Genomic DNA, 20,610 nt, shown 5'->3' with positions numbered 1-20,610 from the left:
TAAAATACCAAGATTATGATTTTAATTTCTATTTTGAAAACAATATAATAATAACAACAATGCAAGCTTCTATGAAATTACCTAGCATTAAAACAAAGAATTAAATAATAATAAAAAAAAAAAAAAAAAAAAAATACATTTACTGTAGCACTATATATGACAGTAATGGTTTATCATAGTTTACTAATTTTATTTTGTTGAAAACTAGACAGGTTCCACTTCATGGCAGACTTCCATGTAGTCAGGATGACGCATTATATCCTTTATCAGATCCTTTAATATTGTGTATCGTGGAAATATGGGGTACACTTTTGAGTTGACATATTCAGTCTAAAAATTAGAAAAATCGTTTAATAACAATATAAATTTTATGAAAGCCATAAACACAACAATTTATACATTTTTAAATTACAGTCGGCAAACTGAAAATAGTCCAAGTACATATAAATAAGAAAACAAAGTACAGTATGAACTAATGTTGTTAGTTTGGATAACCTTTTCTGTAGACTGTATTATTCATTACCACTGCAATCCTTCTATAGATATCTGACTTGAAAATGGCATAATAAATAAAACTATGGCATAATAAATAAAACACTTTTGGACTGCCATTTACCTAGCCTGAAATGTCAGCTCCTCTGATGTACTGAATCACTGAGAGTCGATGGTTATCCTATTATTTAATAAGCAGTCCTATTATTTAATGATGATGTTTATTAGTATAAACATCATCAATATTATACCAATTACAAGCGCATATAAATATAACTCAAATGAAGTATTTTGATAAACTTCATTCATGTAAGTGGACATTCACTTTATGACTCACTTGATGAAGGGTGTGTAATAAAATCTATTAATACAAGTAAAAACTATTTGTTTTTGTATTGTAAACAGTAAGAAATATTTGTAAGTATGCTAAATATTTTTAAATAGATTATTGTCTGAAATTAAAAAAATGGAAATAAATTTTAATTATGAAAAGAATTTTTGCTGTTTATGAAAATAGTTAAACAACATACTGTGTTGCAAAATACTCAGTTACTGAATGAGATGAGCCTAAAGAAAAGAGTAATATAACGCCTTGTATAGTGATTGTCTGCCATGTGCAAGCAAGGTTTTATTTTAATAGTATGCACTCTACTCCACATTTCAGTTACATTACAAATAAATTGGGGCAGAGTTATAGTTAAAACACAAATGAAGAACCTTAGCAGATCTGGGATACCTAACAAATACCAACATCATTTTATTTAAAAATTATGGTGTAAGTTAAGTTTAACTAAATTATAATGACTGTTTAGATGACTAATAAGCTTATTCTTTTATTTTGAACTGTATTTCAAAACTACAATTTTTCAAGCAGGGAGATAAGTAGTTCACAGTAAAAAAAATTAACCTCAAATACATCAATAGAAATGATCTTTTTAATATCTAATTCATATGATTTTTTTAAAGAATTTTCATAATTTTGGATATATATATATCTGTGATACACAATCATAAATAATATCTACAGAGAAAAAAGTTATAGATAATAATTATGCACTTTTTAATAATTCTTTGAAAAAAAAAAATGAGTTAATTTAATAGCTGTATAAAATGATTTGAGGCAATTTTTTTTATTAGTTTTTACATTTTTACCATTCAGTATATTTTCTTTATATAAAAAATCTTTTCTTTTAAGCAAAACTGAGTTGAAATCCATAAATTTTGTTTCCTTCACAAGTTCAGTCTCTCATGATTAGATTTTTATGGTATAGTTTGGTTCAATGTTCTCTCTGTAAGGGGACGTCTGTTACAGCAAAAGAAATATTTTGTTTCTACTTTTTATTTTTTATAAAACAGAGGTCCTCTTGTAAACAAAGATTTGTGTGGTGGTAGATGCTTACATCCAAATGAGATATTTTGATATATTAGTAAAAATACGCTTAATGAACTGATAGCTTTGTCAAAAAAAATTCAAGAAAATTACTACTCACACATCCAGGAGTGAGCAGTATCCTTCTTTGATCAGCATGCCAAAATATCAGAGAAGCATACCACTGATTACATCACAGTTTATGTTACATTATTGTGACTATGTTTACCATATGTTAATTAGGGGTACTACTTCATTATAACAATGTATAATAATGTGTTCAAAATGTATAACATTTTCAGTCATGTAAGTGGGATATTATCATTTGTTACCCTTCAACTCTCTCCTATTAATCAACATAAAATTAAAATGTCATTAATAATGTACAGATGATTTATATAGGTATATGATATACACATCTATATAAGTAACAGGCAACATACCTGAGTGGTTATTAAATATTTAGTTAAATTTAGTTACCAGAGTACAGTAAATGGACTGATAACTTTGTCAATTGTCGGGCTTCAAGAAAATTACCTATTCACATGAGAGTAAGCAGTTACATTTTTGATTCAGCATGCCAAGGTGACAAAGAAGCATTCAACTGACAACATTATAGTTTATATTTCACAGGTATGAAAACAAATGCATGATTCATTTTTCATTCTTTTTTTTTCTAATATACTCAATCAACATGGACTCATTTAGACAAGATATTGGTTTATAATTGCGTGTTTGTACTCCAATGGAGTCACATAATATCTTTAAAAAAATCTTTTGGAAGCACAGGTCATGAGTTATATTTTTTGTTTTTTTAAATTTAACTTTATTTTTCCAAGCATATTAATGAGCACAAAATAAAAATAAGCTAACTGTTTATATTTAATATAAACATCCAAATTAAAATAAGAATATTTTACAGGACAAGTTGTAACAGAGTTATCACATTGTAGGTACTTACTTTTAATTCGCGTATTAAATTCCTTAGCCCAGTGTATTTTTTTAACAGGCGATATAAATCATTAGTCATCTGAGTATTTTCTGCTTCTATCTGAGCAGTTACCATATCTGAAACAAAGTATTTAAATAAAGAAGTTAAGTAATATAACATAACTGGAAGTTCTGTAACAGTAGATATCATTTATTTTATACTACCTTTAACAAATTGAGCAATGAAATGAAATAATTGAATTAATATTGTGAAAATTCAAATAAATAATACACAGAATAATTGTCAAATGTATTTGATTGCAGAAGGTCTAGCAAATGTTAAAAATAAATTTTATGTGTTAGCATTATTGTAAATACTGTTTCCAAGGACACTAGAGGTAGGTGAATGATGAATTTTGAGGAGGAACTTTTCACTATATTTCTGTTCTGTTTGGTTTTATAAGTTTTTATATGCAAACAAATTCTTGTTTGTTAAAATGCTATCTGAAAGGAAAACAAAAAATAAATTTATCAAAAAACAAGGAAGATTAAATATTTAATATTTTGGTTAGATAAAGCTTTGTTGCTAAACAGTAATGACAGAACTGTATCTGAATCAAATGTTAAAGCAAGAGTAAAATTTGAGTAAAGCAAGAAAGAGTAGTAGTGTTGTAGGCATAACTACTGAGAGACAGACTGATATGAGGAGTAGGTTGCTTCAGGAGTGGAGAAGAACCATGTGCACAGTCTGTTCAGATCACTAGCTTGGCAATAAAATTTACCTCCACTGCACTGCTACTTCAGACTCTGTCTAAAAAAGATGACGGCTGCTAATTTGAAATGAGAAATTTTACAAAAATTCATACTGCACATATTGTAGAATTTAATAATAAGGCACATTACTGGCAGATTCCACTAAAATCAGCAACCATAACTGTGTTACAAAACACAAATGAAATGCTACTAGATTGATTTAAAACAAGAACTCATTTTATTCACTCAGTTATTAATAATAATGAAACTTGAAAAATATTTTTAAACCAATAATATACTATTTATGTAATAGTTATTGCAGATAATTAGAGACCAAAGTTCACACATCCCCATCTTTTGTTGTTATTTGTCTTGAGGTTTTTCTTTCTATTTGATCTTGAAAGTCTTTTTAATTTGAACAGTTCTTTTATGTTTAGCTTCTCCTTTGCTATTTAACTTTTCTTTTTATACATGATCTATTTTTTATTATTTAACAAATAACCTGCTTCTTAAATTAACAAGCAGCTACTTAGAACAAATAATGAAATAATACTATCAGTTATGTAACTACTACTGCTATAATAATAATTTTTGTACGGGGTTGGCTTAAGCTGCGTGTTATCTGGCTAAATTACATTATCTTTAATTATCTAGTAAAATATATTTATGACTTAATAAATTACAGTATACATAAACAAAGTACATTATAAATCAGATTTTACAGCTGAATATGAAAAGTAAAGTAAAACTTGATTTGTTTATTGTTTACAAAACAATAAATAAATTTTCTAGACATCATTATTATAAGTAATAGCTAAAAAAAGCATAGTTTCAAAACACTCAGAGAGCAAAAAAATGGTGGACACTCTCATTCACAACACCACAAATCATCCAGTCTTACATAAACTATCTGCTTTTAGAGATCTGATCAACACATTACTCATCATACCATGTCATTTAAAGATCACACAGGAAAACCACCACTGTATCACTGTAAGATATCTACCACACATTAATGAATATAATAGCATACTTACTGACTCATTTCTAGGCAAAATAAAATATTTATAAAGATAGAAACAAATATATCCAAAATGATTAATACTTCTAGTTCTGATATCCATGATGAACAGTGTTTTAAAGAATTAAAAAAAAAATCAACTAAATACTCATACTGTTTATTTTAAGGTCAAAGTTAGAAAAACTCTACCTATATCTGACCTAACTTTCATTCTATACTCAGCTTCTTCAGAGACTCTCTAGTCTTCCTGGGTTAAGACTAGCTTTACTTTGCATAAAGTCTGATTCTTCACAAGAAAGCAAATTATATACTCCAATCAGAGGTAGTTCCTGTATTTGTTGACTGTTTCAATTTCGGTTGAAACAGTCAACAAATACAGGAACTCACTATAGATGGGTTTCAGGAAAGGTTGATAATGCACTACGTCAGTGCACCATGTCGGTGTATACACTATGAATGGTTATTGAGAGACACCAAGAATTTAATCGTCCTATATATCTGGTATTTGTAGATTGAGAAAAGGATTTTGACAATGTTTGTAGATCTATGATGTAAAAAATAATGTTGGATAATGGATACCCCAAACAACTTGTTACTTCTGTTACTGGTTTATATTCCCAAACAACTATTATGATTGATGTGGGAGATGGAAAGGTAGTTGAGGAGCTGAGAATAAACAAGGGTCTTTGACAAGGTTGTCCAATATCATCAACATTATTTAATATTTAACTGGATGAGCTAATATCAATTTGGTGAGGTAAAGTTGACGCTGCTGTGCAGCTTGGACTAGGAATTTTTCTTGACTTTTTAACATTTGCTGATGATTGTATAGGAAAGCGAACACAAGCTACAAGTGGCAGTTCATCAGCTCCATTTTCTCAGCAAAGAATTCAACATGAAGATTTTGCAGCAGAAATTCAAAATTTTGTTATTTTGTGGAAAATGGTCATTATGTTCCAAGATGTGATTGATGGGGAAATTGTGGAACAGGTGGGAAACTTCAAATGTCTGGCGTGTGACCTGTCCTTCAATCACGAACATGATATAAATGGAAAATTGACTAAATTTTAGTGTGATTTGTGGACTGATACATTATACTCTGAAAGGTTACACCAGGAAGGATACCCATATTAAATTTTATAAAACAATGGTCATTCCTTTACTTAGATATGATAATGAAGTGCGGTCTAAGAGCAAATTGTCTGATTTCCATATACAAGTGGCGGAGATGAAGTTCTTGCAAAGTGTGAAGAGTTGTATGAGAGAGGATCATATTAGGAATAAGGTCATTTGCGAAGAGAATAAGGTACAATCAATCAACAACGTAACAATCAGATGATATTGAGAAAGATGGATGAGTCACCTGTTACGAATACCTTAACATAGGTTGCCATTACGTGTGTGATATTATAAACCAACTGGAAGAATAGATGCAGGCAGACTGAAACGTCGATAGGTGCCAGAACAGGCTAATAAGGCCTAAACTGTGAAGGAGGAAGAAGAAGTTTCATAATAAATTATACAGCATGACAAAATTTTAAAGATAAACCAAAGTTTAGATTTTAGATTAAAAAACATTTTATTTACATGTTAAAATATTTTTAATCACTTTTTATGATCATTAGTACTATAGTCTAGCCTACAACTACTTCTAGCAAGTTAAACTTTACTAATGCCACTGAAGATAAACTGATTGGACATTTTTAATTAAGATGATCTATTGTTTAAATTTGGTCAGTTTGTCATTAAAATGATTAATTTAGCATAATTTTCATCTTTAACTGTTACATACAAAAAAGAAAGAGAAAAATTATTTAAAATTTTTTTAAATTTATACAAACCCTGTTACATATACAAAAATATGTTATGAATGTTTAAAAAAAAAAAATACAAACCGCTAAGTCTCTCCAATCGTTCTTTCTTCTTTTCTTCCTCCTCTGCAATTTTGGCTGCTGTTTTAACACCTTCTCCAGATTTCTGAGTTTTTTCCATGATCGTACAGGCTCGTAGGACAAATGCAGGAACTGTTTCTTGTTTTTCCTGTCTTGGAATGTCTACCAAAGTCCAGTATTGAGTTTCTAAACGTATAACTTCCTATAAATCACAGAAATAATTATTTAACAATATCTATTTTTAATTACAATCATTTAGAAGTTACCTCTAAAGGTATAACTTTATCTTTGATTACTGTAATTGGTATAAATGACCAATTCGATTGGGAGGGGAAAGGAATGAATTTAGTGAAGCAAAAACATGTTTTCATCACAACTTAAAAAGAATAAAATGCTCTTATGACAAGCATTAATTAGTATATTCTCCATGAACATTGGCTCTACATATGATGGCTTACATTCAAATAATGATGAATGATAGCAGATTATTAATAACCTACAACTTTAATTTTGATAACTGATTTATATTATTTTCTTGTTTGCTGTTTTACTTCTAAAGCTTATGAAGTTACAAGATACACAAGTATTATTTTATAACATCTTCCGAATGTAGTTGTTATGTAGTCTTATACCATATAAAAAGTGAAAATATGTGGAGGACAGGTAGATTAAGTGTATTAAAATTAATAAAACTACATTATATTTGATTTTCTTTATTCATTTTACTCAGTTGTTTGATGCTTATTGGGACTTAAGCATCAGGAGGAATCTGCTTATTGGAGTATTTGGAAATTTGTATGATCCTGAATTCATATTTTTGTCTCTTGCATCTAGGATGTACTTACTATGTGGGATCTATTGTTGAGCAGACCAGATGGATTTTATCAATTGAGAACTGAGCTTGGTAAAGCAAAATCCATTATACTAGTATGCTGGCCTCTAATTAAATTTTAAAAACTTGAAATTTACTGTAAAGATATTAGGTAGACATTATTAATGATGTGATATTTCTGATGTCAATGATCTGATATTTCAGATATATTAGTATATTAGTTAATGTTTAGCTGGATGCTAATTTAAAGAGCTGTAATTTCTTTTTATAAAAGAAAATCCATAATACTTCAGCTCAACTTCAAAATTTCAAGAAAGTAATAATAACTAAACGTAAGAGGAAATTTAGTAAGTTGTAAGACCAAGAAGAAACAACATAATTAAAAAGGGTAAACAAAATCACCAAAGAGAAGACCAAAATCAATCAGTTCTATTATATAAAATCTAGTAGGAGGATTTAAACAAGAATCTAGGAGGACATAAAAAGAAGGGATTGTAAAAAAAAAACAAGAAAATAAAGTTTAAAGTAAAAAAAATTCTAAATAGAACAACCATAAGCAAAAGAAAACTTGTTAAGTGTAAAAAAAAGGTTCAAGAGAGAAATCTAAAGAGTAAAATTAAGTAATAAAACTAATACACAAACCCCCTAAAAATAAGATAACCAAACAGTTCTATTATATAAAATCTAGTAATATCTAAACAAGAATCTAGGAGGCTATAAAAAAGGAGTGACCCCCCCGAAAAAAAAAAACAAAGGTTAGTCAAAAAAATACCTTTGTAAAAAGAGAACCACAAGGCTAAATAACACTTGCTAGTTGTAAAAAGCGTTTAAGAAAGTAAAAAAAAAAAAAAAAAAACTAAAGCCGGAGAGTAAATTTAACAAGAAAAGTTCTGATAAAACTAAGCAGAAACAAATTTAATTAAAAAATAGGTAAGAAAAAAAGGAAAAACAGAAAAAAGAAGGCGATACCTAAGATTACAATAATATAAAAACAGGCATCTATAATTTAAATAAAAGAAGACAAAAACAAAAATAGTAGAACCATAACAATAGTAGTGAGGATGGTATGAAGCATGGTTGGGAGAAGGGAAGTCACCCTGGTCATTTTCTGGTGCTTTTTATGGAAAGTTTAAAACTGAAATTTTGTGTAAAAAATAATTTAAGAAGATATAAATAAAAGATATTTCATTTTAACTATATAAAACATTTTTATGAATTAAAATCTTAAATTTGCAAAATTGATTCTTTTCTAACATTTAATGTTACATTAACTAAGTAAAGTTATATAATTTAGCAGTCAAAGTAAAGATTGTAAAAACTAGATTTCACAGAGTTTTAATAAATTTATTAATGTTGTTTTAAGGTAAACTAGCAAAATAACTGTAAACAATATGTAATATGCATCATTAAGTTGAATTAAAAATTATTTATGACTTGGTTGTAACATATATCTAATATATTAAATTCCATATTGGTTGTGTATCACTCAACATGCCACAATTTACTCCTAAAAAGTGTCTCCTTTTTTTGAAAATAACATTAACATTTTTGCAGGCCTCCATAGCAGAGAGGTTGCAATTCAGTTTTTCATCCAAGTGGTCTCGATCTCGGTCTTGGGTTATAATCCCGATCAGGCAGGCATCTTTTATACATTAAAAAAATTCCATTCCATATTTTAAAGTAGAATTTATAAATCTGGGTAACTGCACTAGGATAGATCTATAAATAAAAATTTCCAGGAAAGAATTATATTAAATGGCCGTGTGAATAGGCATAACTGTCAATAACGGAGTAATGATATTCCCAGATGAATGTTAGAGGGTCATACACAATACCCTGAGAAAATTAACATTTGGACAGGAATTATTGTTGGTAATCATATTGAAGGGGCTTTTATTTTAGATGGAAATCTTACAGGAGATGCTTGTTGCAACTTGTTAGCCAACAGGATTTTATCAAATATCCATGAAAATTTTGGACAAAAATTAGATAACTACTAGTGGTTTCAGCAAGATGAAGTGCCACTTCACTACTATCTATCTAAGAGCATGGGAGATTTTAAATGAAGCATTTATAGATCATTGGGTAAGTGAAAGAGTCATAGAATGGCCTGACAGGTTTCCAGATCTGTCTCCTATAGAGTATTATTTTTGGAATTACTTTAAAAACAAAACGCATACAAAACAAAATCTGTATTGATGACTTGAAAAGCATATAATTGATGAATGTCACTAAACACGATTCCACCAAACATGATTTAACAAGTTATGAAAGTGTATTATTCAAGGTTAGTGTACCAACAAGATGTAGTTGGGAAGCATTATGAACATTTTTTGTAAAATGGTATGGTCTCAAAATTTGTTAAATTAAGTAATTTAGGACTGAAAATATTTAATGAAATTTTAAAATTAAATATTGTGTTAATTAAAAAAAAAAAATATCAGCTGACTTTGTCACTTAAGTTGTAGTAGTGTTGCAAATTATTAGTTATGTATTACTGTTATTTTATTACTAGTATTATTTATTATATTGAAGGCTATTATTATTAGTGTTTGTGCCAATAATTTCCATATTAACTATTAATATGTTTGTATAATAAAGTTTATTAGATGTATTTTCTGTTCTTGCAACTTTGACTGCTTACAACTTTAAAACAAAGGCATTTACTGAGAAGAGGTTTTTGCCAATTTGTTTTCTCATAAACTTTTACATTAAAAATCATTAATATCATAATCATTAATTATGCAAATGTCTGCCTTACTATTTAAAAAAAAAATCTGATTCAATATGGCGCATCATAATGGCAGAAAAAATGTCTAAGTAGCATAATTTTAACTATAAGATCTACACTTATTTCTACCTTCTACTATTCCTCAGTTTTGAAATATGAAGCAGTTTCCAACAACTATAATCACCTGAAATAAAAGCTTTCATAAAAAATATATTAATCAATAACTTAAATTTTTTATTTAAGAAGTTGTGTTACTTATGAGTAAAATACAAATTTTTACTTTTTCTTGTAATAATAATAATGTTAACCATAAAGCTGATAGACAAAAGTACTAAAATTACTGTGTGTGTGTGTGTGTGTGTGTGTGTGTGTGCGTGTGTATATATATATATATATATATATAAACATACATTCTAAAGGGTTAATAAATACTGATTCATGAATATGTAAAATATTAATTTATTAAATATGCAAACTGTGTTCTATGCTTTGTAACACACAAAGGGTTCATTGTTATCCACCACAGATAAACTGAACTGCCATACAGAAACATGAGAGTTAAAGTTAAACCCATGATGTCAGTTCCACTTTTCATTTATTACATTTTTTAAAATAACTACTAAAAGGATGAATTTTGTTACTTTTGAAAACAGCTGAAAGTATTTTCCTGCTTTTTTTTTTAGTTGATTTATTAGCAAAAGAAAAAAGAGAAAGATGATTCACGTTTCTTTCCACCAGATATAAGCATTTTAAATAAAAATACATGTTTTTCATGGATAGTAACAATGTTTTATTAAAAATTTACATATATAACCTTTCTAATCATTGAATTTCATATGAAGTACTAATTTATGGGTAAAAATTAAAAAGAAACTGGAATAAACTGAGAAGTAGTTATTCTTGAATAAGTTGATTGTATTTGATAAAACTACAAAAAAGGTAATTCAAAAATATAAAAATCTATTTTTAATAACATACAGAAGAATAATATTTATATAATTCTGCAAGAAGAGGTACAATATCACAATATTGGTAAAATTATTATTATAACGTTCTTTACATATTTAAAAAGATAAATTTTTTAGTCATATGAAAAATATTAATTAGCTGCTTTAGTTGTCGGGATGACACATCTAATGGTTATTTTTTGATGAAGGTATGTTTTATGCATAAACAAAATAAATATGTACTAACATAACATAACATATAATAATTATAATAATATAAAGGTATTGAACTACATAAACATAAACGGATATAAAGTCGAGCTAGTTGAACGGTTTAAATATTTAGGAGAAAATATCACACATGACCTCAAAGAAAAAATAAACTGGAAAGAAAGATCAAAAAAGCTCAAATATGCACAAAATACCACCAAAACAACATTTAGTAAAAGATGCATCTCAATAAATACCAAACTCAGACATTACGAAACTGTAATCAGACCTATAATATTATATGAAAGCGAAACACTCTTCAAACTAAAATCTAACATTTCCTACTCAGCAGAGATGCAAAGAATAGAAAGAAGATTCTAAGAACATGTATAAATAAAAGACGACTTACTGATGGGGGAGAATGGAGACTCATACCAAACCAAGAGGTACAAAAAGACATAAAACCAGCTCTAGACTTTTTAGAAAGAAAAGAATCTCCTTCTTTAGACATATAATAATAACAGAACTAACAGATTTGTCAGGAAACTGGTTGAGAAATACTGGAAAATGTCCAAAACACCAACCTGAATAACTGAAATTAAACAAGTATGCAAGAACTAGAAATCACAATAGAAGATTTACGAAACAAAACTGACAATATAAAAATACTAAAAGAAGCAGACTCCAGATTTAAAATTAAAGGAAAGAAAACAACAACAAGGGTTTGTTCAGAAGAACTCAAAAAAGCAAGATCTGACAGAATGAAGTATTGGGAAGCAATCGAGAAAAAAAAGAAAAAGAAAAGATGAACCAAAGTTGACTACTAAAGTGGTCCACTGTGACCTTAAAATCCTCAAAAAAAAAAAAAAAAAAAATAAATATGTACTAAGCCTGAAAATAATTCAAACCTGGGGATATTGTCATAACTGAGAACTATTTTGATGAGGGAACAAACCATCCAACCAATATGAAGCTAAAATAATTTACTGTATTGCAATAATCAATTAGTTAATTTGTGAAATACAAGTTATCCACATGAATACATGCGTGTACAGATACTTAAATAGGATACTTTTTGAAATACAGGCACTTTTTGATAGGGGACAACTTCAAATCATTTTCAATGACTCTCTGACCTGAGGGTCTGTTTAGCCTCCAGGAATCACTGTTGGGTATAACTTCAGAGGATGAATGAGGATGATATGTATGAGTGTAAGTGAAGTGTTATCTTGTACAGTCTCAGGTCGACTACTTCTGAGATGGGTGGTTAATTGAAACCCAACCAACCACCAAAGAATATTGGATCCATGATCTAGTATTCAAATCTGTATAAAAGTAACTGCCTTTATTAGGATATGATGAACATTGGAACTCTTGACTTCAAAATCAGCTGATTTGCGAATATGCGTTCACCACTAGACCAACCTGGTGGGATAGTTTTTATAGTCTATCCCAACATCCTATAACATCTATAGTTGACATTCTGCATTTTTTTACCATTAAAAATAGAAGAATAACAATGTTTTAAATTATTATAAAAAATTATAAAGATAAAGATAAAATAATAGAAATAAACCAAATATAGATAGAAAATGTAAGAATTATACGTTCAATAAGAAAGTTAATTATCCAAATTAATTGGGGAAATGAATGTCTTGTAAAAAGGTTTATTTGATTAATCGATATATCTAACTTGCAGATATTGTAAGGGATATACAGTATATTAACTTTTGCAAGAATGGAATGATATTACAAATATGGAATATAGAAAAGGCAACTTTTACACTATATTATTTATACTGAAATAAATTTAATGACCATTTGTAATTATACAAAAATTTATATATAAAGCTGTTACAAATGTTTTATGTTGTTTTATTTTGTGTGATATGACTCACTTCCTAATTGTCAAATCATGAAATGGTTTAAAGGAAAAAAATAGCTGGATAACATTCTTTTTGGTATGCCAGTCATTTTTCAAACCAGATAAATGATTCATTTTGTGATGAGTCATTTTCATTTTATTCACATCAGTCCGAAATCAAAATTGATCATTTAAAAAGAGACTAAAAATATCACGTGATGGGCAGTGTAATATTGTATTACTAATGTAATACCATCCAAGAAAAATTGATAAAATAAATAGGTAAAAAAATATTCAGTAGAAAAAAATTTATTCAGCTGATTTTTTTCTGCAACTCTGCATCATTGTTTATTTGGCAGGTATTTTTCTTAATGACCTGACTGCCTTTTATGTTTTAGTTCCATTTTTGAAATAATTTTAAAAATATGTTCTGTACTGCTTCATCTACTAGGAAAAAAAATTTTTAGTAACAATTCTTTCATTACAATATTTTCTTTCATCTTTTTTTCGGAGATTTTGCATCTGCTCTAACAAATATCCATTTGGAAATTCGTGTTGTATTAAGTTTTGACTTCTTCTATACCTTCAGTAGTTAAATTTTCAAAGTTTGCTAGCTGAGCCAGTTTTTATGTCTAGGAATAATTCTTTTATGCCCTTATTATTGGCATAACTGGTATGAAAGCAAAAGGCTTGGAACTGAAGTTTCAAGCCAAGTAGTGAAGTCACCAATCGTAAAGTAATGAAGAGATGTACTGTGGAAAAATATTAAACAAGATTTCTGAATTTAGTGAAATTATTAATTTAATTTGTATATTCCTGAGTCATTTTATTCATCAGTGTGGTTTAAACACACACTGGGCAGTACAGTCACACAATCATTTAAAGGCACTAAGACACACAAATACCTTTGTGTCATAAAAATAAGGTGAGAATACAAAATATTATCTTTAAAATCTAAATTTTATGAGTAGTACAAAAAATATATGATTTCAATATGATGAAATTCATAAATACATGAAAATTTACAAAAAAAAAGATACTCAATAAACAAACTCAGCAACAATCACATACACTATTTTACTAAATATTAAGCAATTTTCTAATTGTTTTAAGAAGACTTTAAGAAGGTGCTTTAATGACACCACCTGTAACATCACTGGCTAAAGAAATGGTAAGATAAATCCAAATAGTTCTTTAAGAAGCACAGTTTCACATATTTAAAAAGTGAGTTATTGATAGTTAATTTTTTTTAATAATAACTTTAATTTCATGATTTCATGCAGATCAATTAATTGAAACATATTATGGAACAAAAAACACAAAATCTTGAGTTGGGCAATCTCAAGATTTTCAAACAAAATTTCTTTATAGAAAATTTGTTTGACCTATAAATAAGGATTAACAAATTACTCAATAATTTAAAAATTCTCGTTTCATTTTTTTTTAATGCATACCTTAATCATAGCTTTAAGCATAGTGTATCGCTGGAAGACATTACGAACTGATTTACTGTCAGCATATTTTGACATTAGTGTAACCAAAGCACGTTTAGCTGTGTCATACGATTCTTCCAGTCGAATTCTAACAGCTCGTAATCTTTCATTAGTTTCAATAACCTCTTCTTTTGTAAGACCACCTGAAAAATTGATTGTAAATATTTTAAAAATAAATAAATTAAATGCATAAAACACATTGGAACAAATAAGAATTTGTTTACATCAAAACAATTAAATATACCCTGAAAATAATCACTGTAAAAACATATGAACACAAAATATAAAAGTAGGAATTAGAGAAACATTGTACAGGAATGTATTGTACATAAAACTGTTAGCTACAGAATGTTGAGCATTACTATGCTATCAGGTGAGACACTGATATTTGGATTAGGTTTCGAAAGATCTTTGTTTTTGGTGATGTGTGGATTTATTATTTTTCCATTTGAAATGTTATCAAGTCAGAAGTCACTAATTTATATTATTGTGGGGGTTGATTTTTTGTTATTTTTGAACTACCAACCTTTATTTATTTTTTTTTGTATAGCATTTTTTTGTAGGGTTTCTATTTGGCATTAGATCATATTAGTATCCTTCCTGCTCTCAGTCACTAATTACTTTGAATTCAGAATTACTAGTGCATCTTTTTATTAGATTAGGGTAGTAAAATGTTTTTAGCGCAATTTCACATTATCTTTGCAGTGACTCAAGCAAAATGCAATGAAATAATATTTTCTGAATTTGACTAGTCCATGTACCTTTGGTCTTGTGTATTAGATTTTAGAGTGTTCCTGTCCAACTATGAAAGAATGATTTTCAGGTATGAATTTAAACATTTTAAATTAATAAAATGTTTAAATACATGTTAATAGCACTTTAAAACTGCAAACCAAGACGTAAGTTAAATTATTTCCTTTGAATGTTATGTAAAGTTTAGTATTTACTTAGTAAAATCCTATCATTATGAATAATAGTTTACTTATGTAAATGCAAAATCCTGGGATTAAGTAGAATTAGTTCTAGCTGACTTGGCTACACTATATATATATATATTTTTTTTTTTAAAGTCAATCTTTTCAAGACCCATATCCCTCTGTACTAATATATATTGTATACATAATCCAACTTGATCCACCTAAGTACAGAAATTAAAAAATAAATATGATGACACTTACCTCATTTTATCATAACCTTTACAATAGCGGTTTCATTGCAAAACGAAAATTACAACTGAAGATGTGGGTTGCCACAAAAGCGCTATTGTAAAGGTTATGAAAAAATAAGGTAAATACCATCTTGCTTTTTAATTTCTGTAATTAGGTGGATCAAGTTGGATTATATATATATAAATTACTATGTATTGACTTAAATATATGTTGGCTGATTTTGAATCAGCCAATGTATCAATCTCAACACTGAGTAGATTGCATTTAACAATTAAAGAAATAAAGAACCAAATCATTTCAAATAAAAACACATGAGGTAGAATGCTATTTATTTTTTCTTTGGTAACTATAGGGTTATATTCAATTACAGATTCCTTATATTTCTTTTTAAGTAAAAAAATGAATCTTTGTAACCTGAGAAAAAAATGCCAAACTTAAATCGGATTCAAACCCAGAACCTTTTGAATAAAGATAGGTATGTTTCAATACTGCTATGAAAGTTGGGATGTTTAGAATGGAAGCATGTAGAAATAATTGCAAACAAATAAGAAGGATTAATAATAGAAATTATTTTGGGCTAGTGATAAATAAGGTTTTAAATCATTACCATCATTTTGTACAAATTGTGTAAAACATAATTATTATTTATATTTAAAAATATAAGAAATATTTTACATTACTCACAGGGATAGTTGTATCAGAATTTCATAAATCAACTGAAAATTTTAAATAAAAATAAAATCTAATATTTAAATATTAGTGTTATTATTAAAATATTACTGAATGACAACAAAAGGAACACTAAATATTTCTAGACATAAGGTTGGTTACAGGAACTCTTTTTCTTAAGTTTGATGAGAAGAATGTAATCTCAAAGTTTTTTCTTTTGTGTATTTCAGTTATACTTCAAGTACAGAATTGAAAAGTAAATATATATTTAAAAAAAAGATTTTTCTTTTGTTTGAATTCTATTTTAATTTGCAGTTTGTTGGGGCTGTACACATATGTAATTGTAACTTGACAGGAAATGCATAAATATATAGTGTACATTTTTTTTTTTTTTGTAATTTTTAATCTGAATAAAATTGTTATGAATAATAATTCATTATTATTATTATTTTGTTTTGTTGTCACATTGACTGATGCACTTAAATGATGAAAAATTAGTTTGTTAAACAGGTTACCTAAATCCCTGATCAGTTTACTACATTTAGGCTAAATAAAAATTATCACCTTGTTATTTGTTATATTCTTCTATACTACACTTATTCAAGGTATTTTTTAAATGTAATTGTATATACTGTTTAAATATCAGGTTATCACAAAGAAGAAAACTAAATTTTTGCTTTGTATAAGATGAAACTTTATTCATTACTGTTAACTACAGTAAACAGATTCTCACTCACTATTCTATGCTTGAAATTTACCATGTTCTTTAATATGAAAGGCTAAAACAATAGTACTGCAGCTGAAAATCCTTTTTAGTTTGTTATTTTCTATACTGAACTACTACATATTTGAATAAACTAATATACATTTTGTTATTTTACAGATTTTCTTTTCTTTTTATTTACTTTTATCAATTAGTAAAATTTTTAATGCTTAAAACATTTTTGGTGAAATGTTATCATGTTATTTATTTAAAATAAGAAAAATATGTAAATGTACTGTATATATTTCTTTCCATTAATTAAGATTATTTTATGCTTTTAGGAGTAAAGTTATAAAACAAAGAAAAAAAATAAATATGAAAAAACTTACTTGCAGTCCCTTCATCTTTGACATCCTGGACAATCCGGCGAACACTCTGTGTAAACTTACCCACCAGGTTTGTACCAGCTGAAACATACAAAACATGCTAATAATATTTTGTATTAATTTAAACTGAAGGTAAAGACTTAAATAATGCAAGTTCCCCCCCTGCATTTTTCTTGGATATTTTCGAAAGATTAATCTTTTTAGGAGAACAGATTGATATTAATCTGGAATAACATCAATCACTTTAAACTGCTTCAAAAGCGATTAGTGTGTCATCATTATTAAATAATCTAATCTTAAATAAATGTGTGTTACATGATATAAATGTAATTTTAGATGATTTAGTAAGTTGCATGTCATGAAATGAGAGATTATAACAAGTATTCCACTCAGGCCTCACATAGTTAAAATTTTGAAGTAGATCTATTTGATCTGAAATCTCAATTCTATCAGATACTTTTTGGAACTTGCCAGAAAGAAGTAATGATCTTTTGGTCTCATCATAAGTGCTACATTTGTGAAGTTTGATGACAGGGATGTGTTAAAGAAATAAGGTTGTATTTAAAGAAGTTGCATAAGAGGTGTATTTTAAAAGTGATCTAGACAGGAAAGAACTCATTTTGTAGATTTAATTATAGGGAATAATGAATATTGAAGGAATAGCAGCTGACTGGATCTTGAAACTTTCACATGGCATCTAGTCATCACATATCAACTTTGGCACAAGAAATTTAGGAATATCCAGAAAAAGGTGATCTGAAGAAGTTAGAAGTGACTAATGCAGTTTTTGCAGTTAATGCAGTTTTGCAGAGTTTTAATTGATTTGAAATGCTGAATTTTATGATCATATCCCAATGTAATATTACGATTAACTGATTTCATCTGACTCACTAAACTGAACAAATAAGATGAAAGATGAAATACAAAAAACATCTAACCAATTAATATGCATACATTGATTAAATATAGCATTCTGGTGATCTCCGTGGTGGAGTGGTAGCGTTTCAGCCCTTCATGTGGAAGTCCCAGATTGAATCCTGGTCAGGCATGGCATTTTTCATACGCTAGAAAGAATTAATTTCCATATCCCATGCAAAAGCTTCAAATTTATGTGGCAATATCAACACGTAAAAAAAAAGAAGATGGATATATTTTAAGATGAGAAACAATTTCTTTGCTATATGTTACTTTTATTAAATAACAACCCTTGAAAGTACCTTGAAAGCCCTGAAACAAAGGGTTTTATTAAACAAAAATAAAAATATGTTCGAATGTTTTAATGTAATTTTTTAATTTGGCATTCTCTAATCATGAGTATAATTAATCTCTATCTCATGTTATCAGATTTTGAAAAAACTTATTAACCTACTTTAAAAATATTGTTTTCAAGTTACTTCTTCTTCTTCTTATTTATTTGAAAGGAAAATTGTATTTTAATAATTATAGGACTTGTGAATAAAATACTTAATAACAATTTTCCCTAAAATATATGGAAGGAATAACAATAAGTATTTACAAGAAAAGATATCACTATAATGTCTTAATGCCTTATTTTAAAACAAAGAAACAAGAAGAAAAAGAAGACATAGTAGAAGAAGAAGAAGAAGCTGATGACAAAGAAGAAGGCTGCTTTATAAATATCATGCTTCCCTCCTTTCTTTTTTGCCCTTCCATAATTATCTACTAAACAAAAGCTACCAAAGAGTGGTTGGTTCTTATTACACAAGTAATCATGTAATCACATAATCAAAGCCCTTCTCTTCTGTAATGGTTGCACTTCAGCTAGAGCTAATTGCAAGCTTAATTTAAATCATTTGTTATTTGGTAAGATGTGAAGCTTATATTCTTTAAAGAAAACGTTCAGTTATTTTAGGGATCATTTAGAAATTACGCTTTAAGAGTGAGAAAGTATCAATGGATTGGTGAGGCAGGGAAATATCTGTATCACATATTATGCTTTTTGCCATACTTAATCAATTGATTGTTTAATATATTAATTAATTTGTTATCCTTTTTTTGATTGAATAATAAATTCCTACACATTTCTGAGAAACATAAATGAAAAAATTTCTTATTATTTTTCATTTCCTTTTTTAAATATTTTAATTAAATGTTTGGAACATTTTTGTGTTTTAATTAAAACTCAAAAGAAAAAAACTGCTGATCAGTTTGATTTATGTAATTAAATAATCCATTTATAATATGGAGGTTGTCTTGAATTATCTAACTGGTATGGTCTGTTAAAAAGAGTTTTAAAATATATGATTTGAATGTATAGGTAATATGTCTGATTATAAATAAAACAAGTTAATTTAAACTTAACCTAATTGAGTAATTCTACTGATTTTATTAACTAAACGAACATAGTTTTTTTTTAATGAGACTGCATCCCATGATAAAGAGCAATTGTGCTGGAGCAATATTTATGAATATAAAATTTTCTCTAAATTGATGAAAAAATCAATATATGCTGTATAGGGTATGCAAAATCTAAAGGCCGGTCCTTCCTACAAACTGCCTCTACTTGCCTCCTCTATTCCACTCCTATAACCTGGTGTGCAGAACACATGTTACTAGTTGCAACAAAAGTAATGCGTATGTGCTATTTAAAAATAATACTCGTAAATAACTACACCATATCAAAGAAAATCATAACATTATAGCCTATAACAAATAAACAACTCATTTCATAATAATTTTGTTACGTCGTTGTTACTGTTTATTTATAGCAAAACCTTAGTTTAACATACATGAAAAAAAAACATATACTTTAAGAAATAAATAATTAAATTACTTCATATACATCTTGAACAAAATATTAAGAATAAATAATTTTATTTTTAATAACAAATTACCAGAACATTTTGTTTCTGTAATAGTAACATCGTAATTGGATAAGGTGCAAGGCATTGCAAATTAATGGATATGACTTTTGGAATACACTGCTTTGGCTGTTTGTGTGAGGAGAAGTCAGTGAGTGATATAAGAGCAGTGGAAGGGATGCCACAGCAAACTACTGACCTGTCTTCAGAAATTACATACACTATAGTGAAAGAATAATGTATGTGTGTGTATATTTATAATTTATGTTACACATTCTATTCAGAATAACTACTTGAAAAACTTTTATGCTGACTATTTATAGTTTC

General features: G+C 27.8%; 1 protein-coding gene across 1 annotated transcript in view; it reads right to left on the bottom strand.

The window, feature by feature from the left end:
- Positions 1–204: 204 nt before the first annotated feature.
- The window catches only part of LOC142321290 (uncharacterized), a 108,278-nt gene continuing 87,872 nt past the window's right edge, over positions 205–20,610 (bottom strand). The window contains exons 3-7 of the mRNA XM_075359286.1: positions 17,465–17,542; positions 14,496–14,677; positions 6,461–6,659; positions 2,823–2,929; positions 205–330 (exon numbers count right to left, since the gene is read on the bottom strand). Coding sequence (XP_075215401.1) covers positions 205–330; positions 2,823–2,929; positions 6,461–6,659; positions 14,496–14,677; positions 17,465–17,542 — 692 coding nt within the window. The remainder of the gene's footprint in view (positions 331–2,822; positions 2,930–6,460; positions 6,660–14,495; positions 14,678–17,464; positions 17,543–20,610) is intronic.

The sequence above is a fragment of the Lycorma delicatula genome, chromosome 3 (genome assembly GCF_047948215.1).
Source record: "Lycorma delicatula isolate Av1 chromosome 3, ASM4794821v1, whole genome shotgun sequence".
Lineage (NCBI taxonomy): Eukaryota > Metazoa > Arthropoda > Insecta > Hemiptera > Fulgoridae > Lycorma > Lycorma delicatula.
Note: the sequence above shows the minus strand (reverse complement) of the source record. Positions and strands in the feature narration are given on the sequence as shown.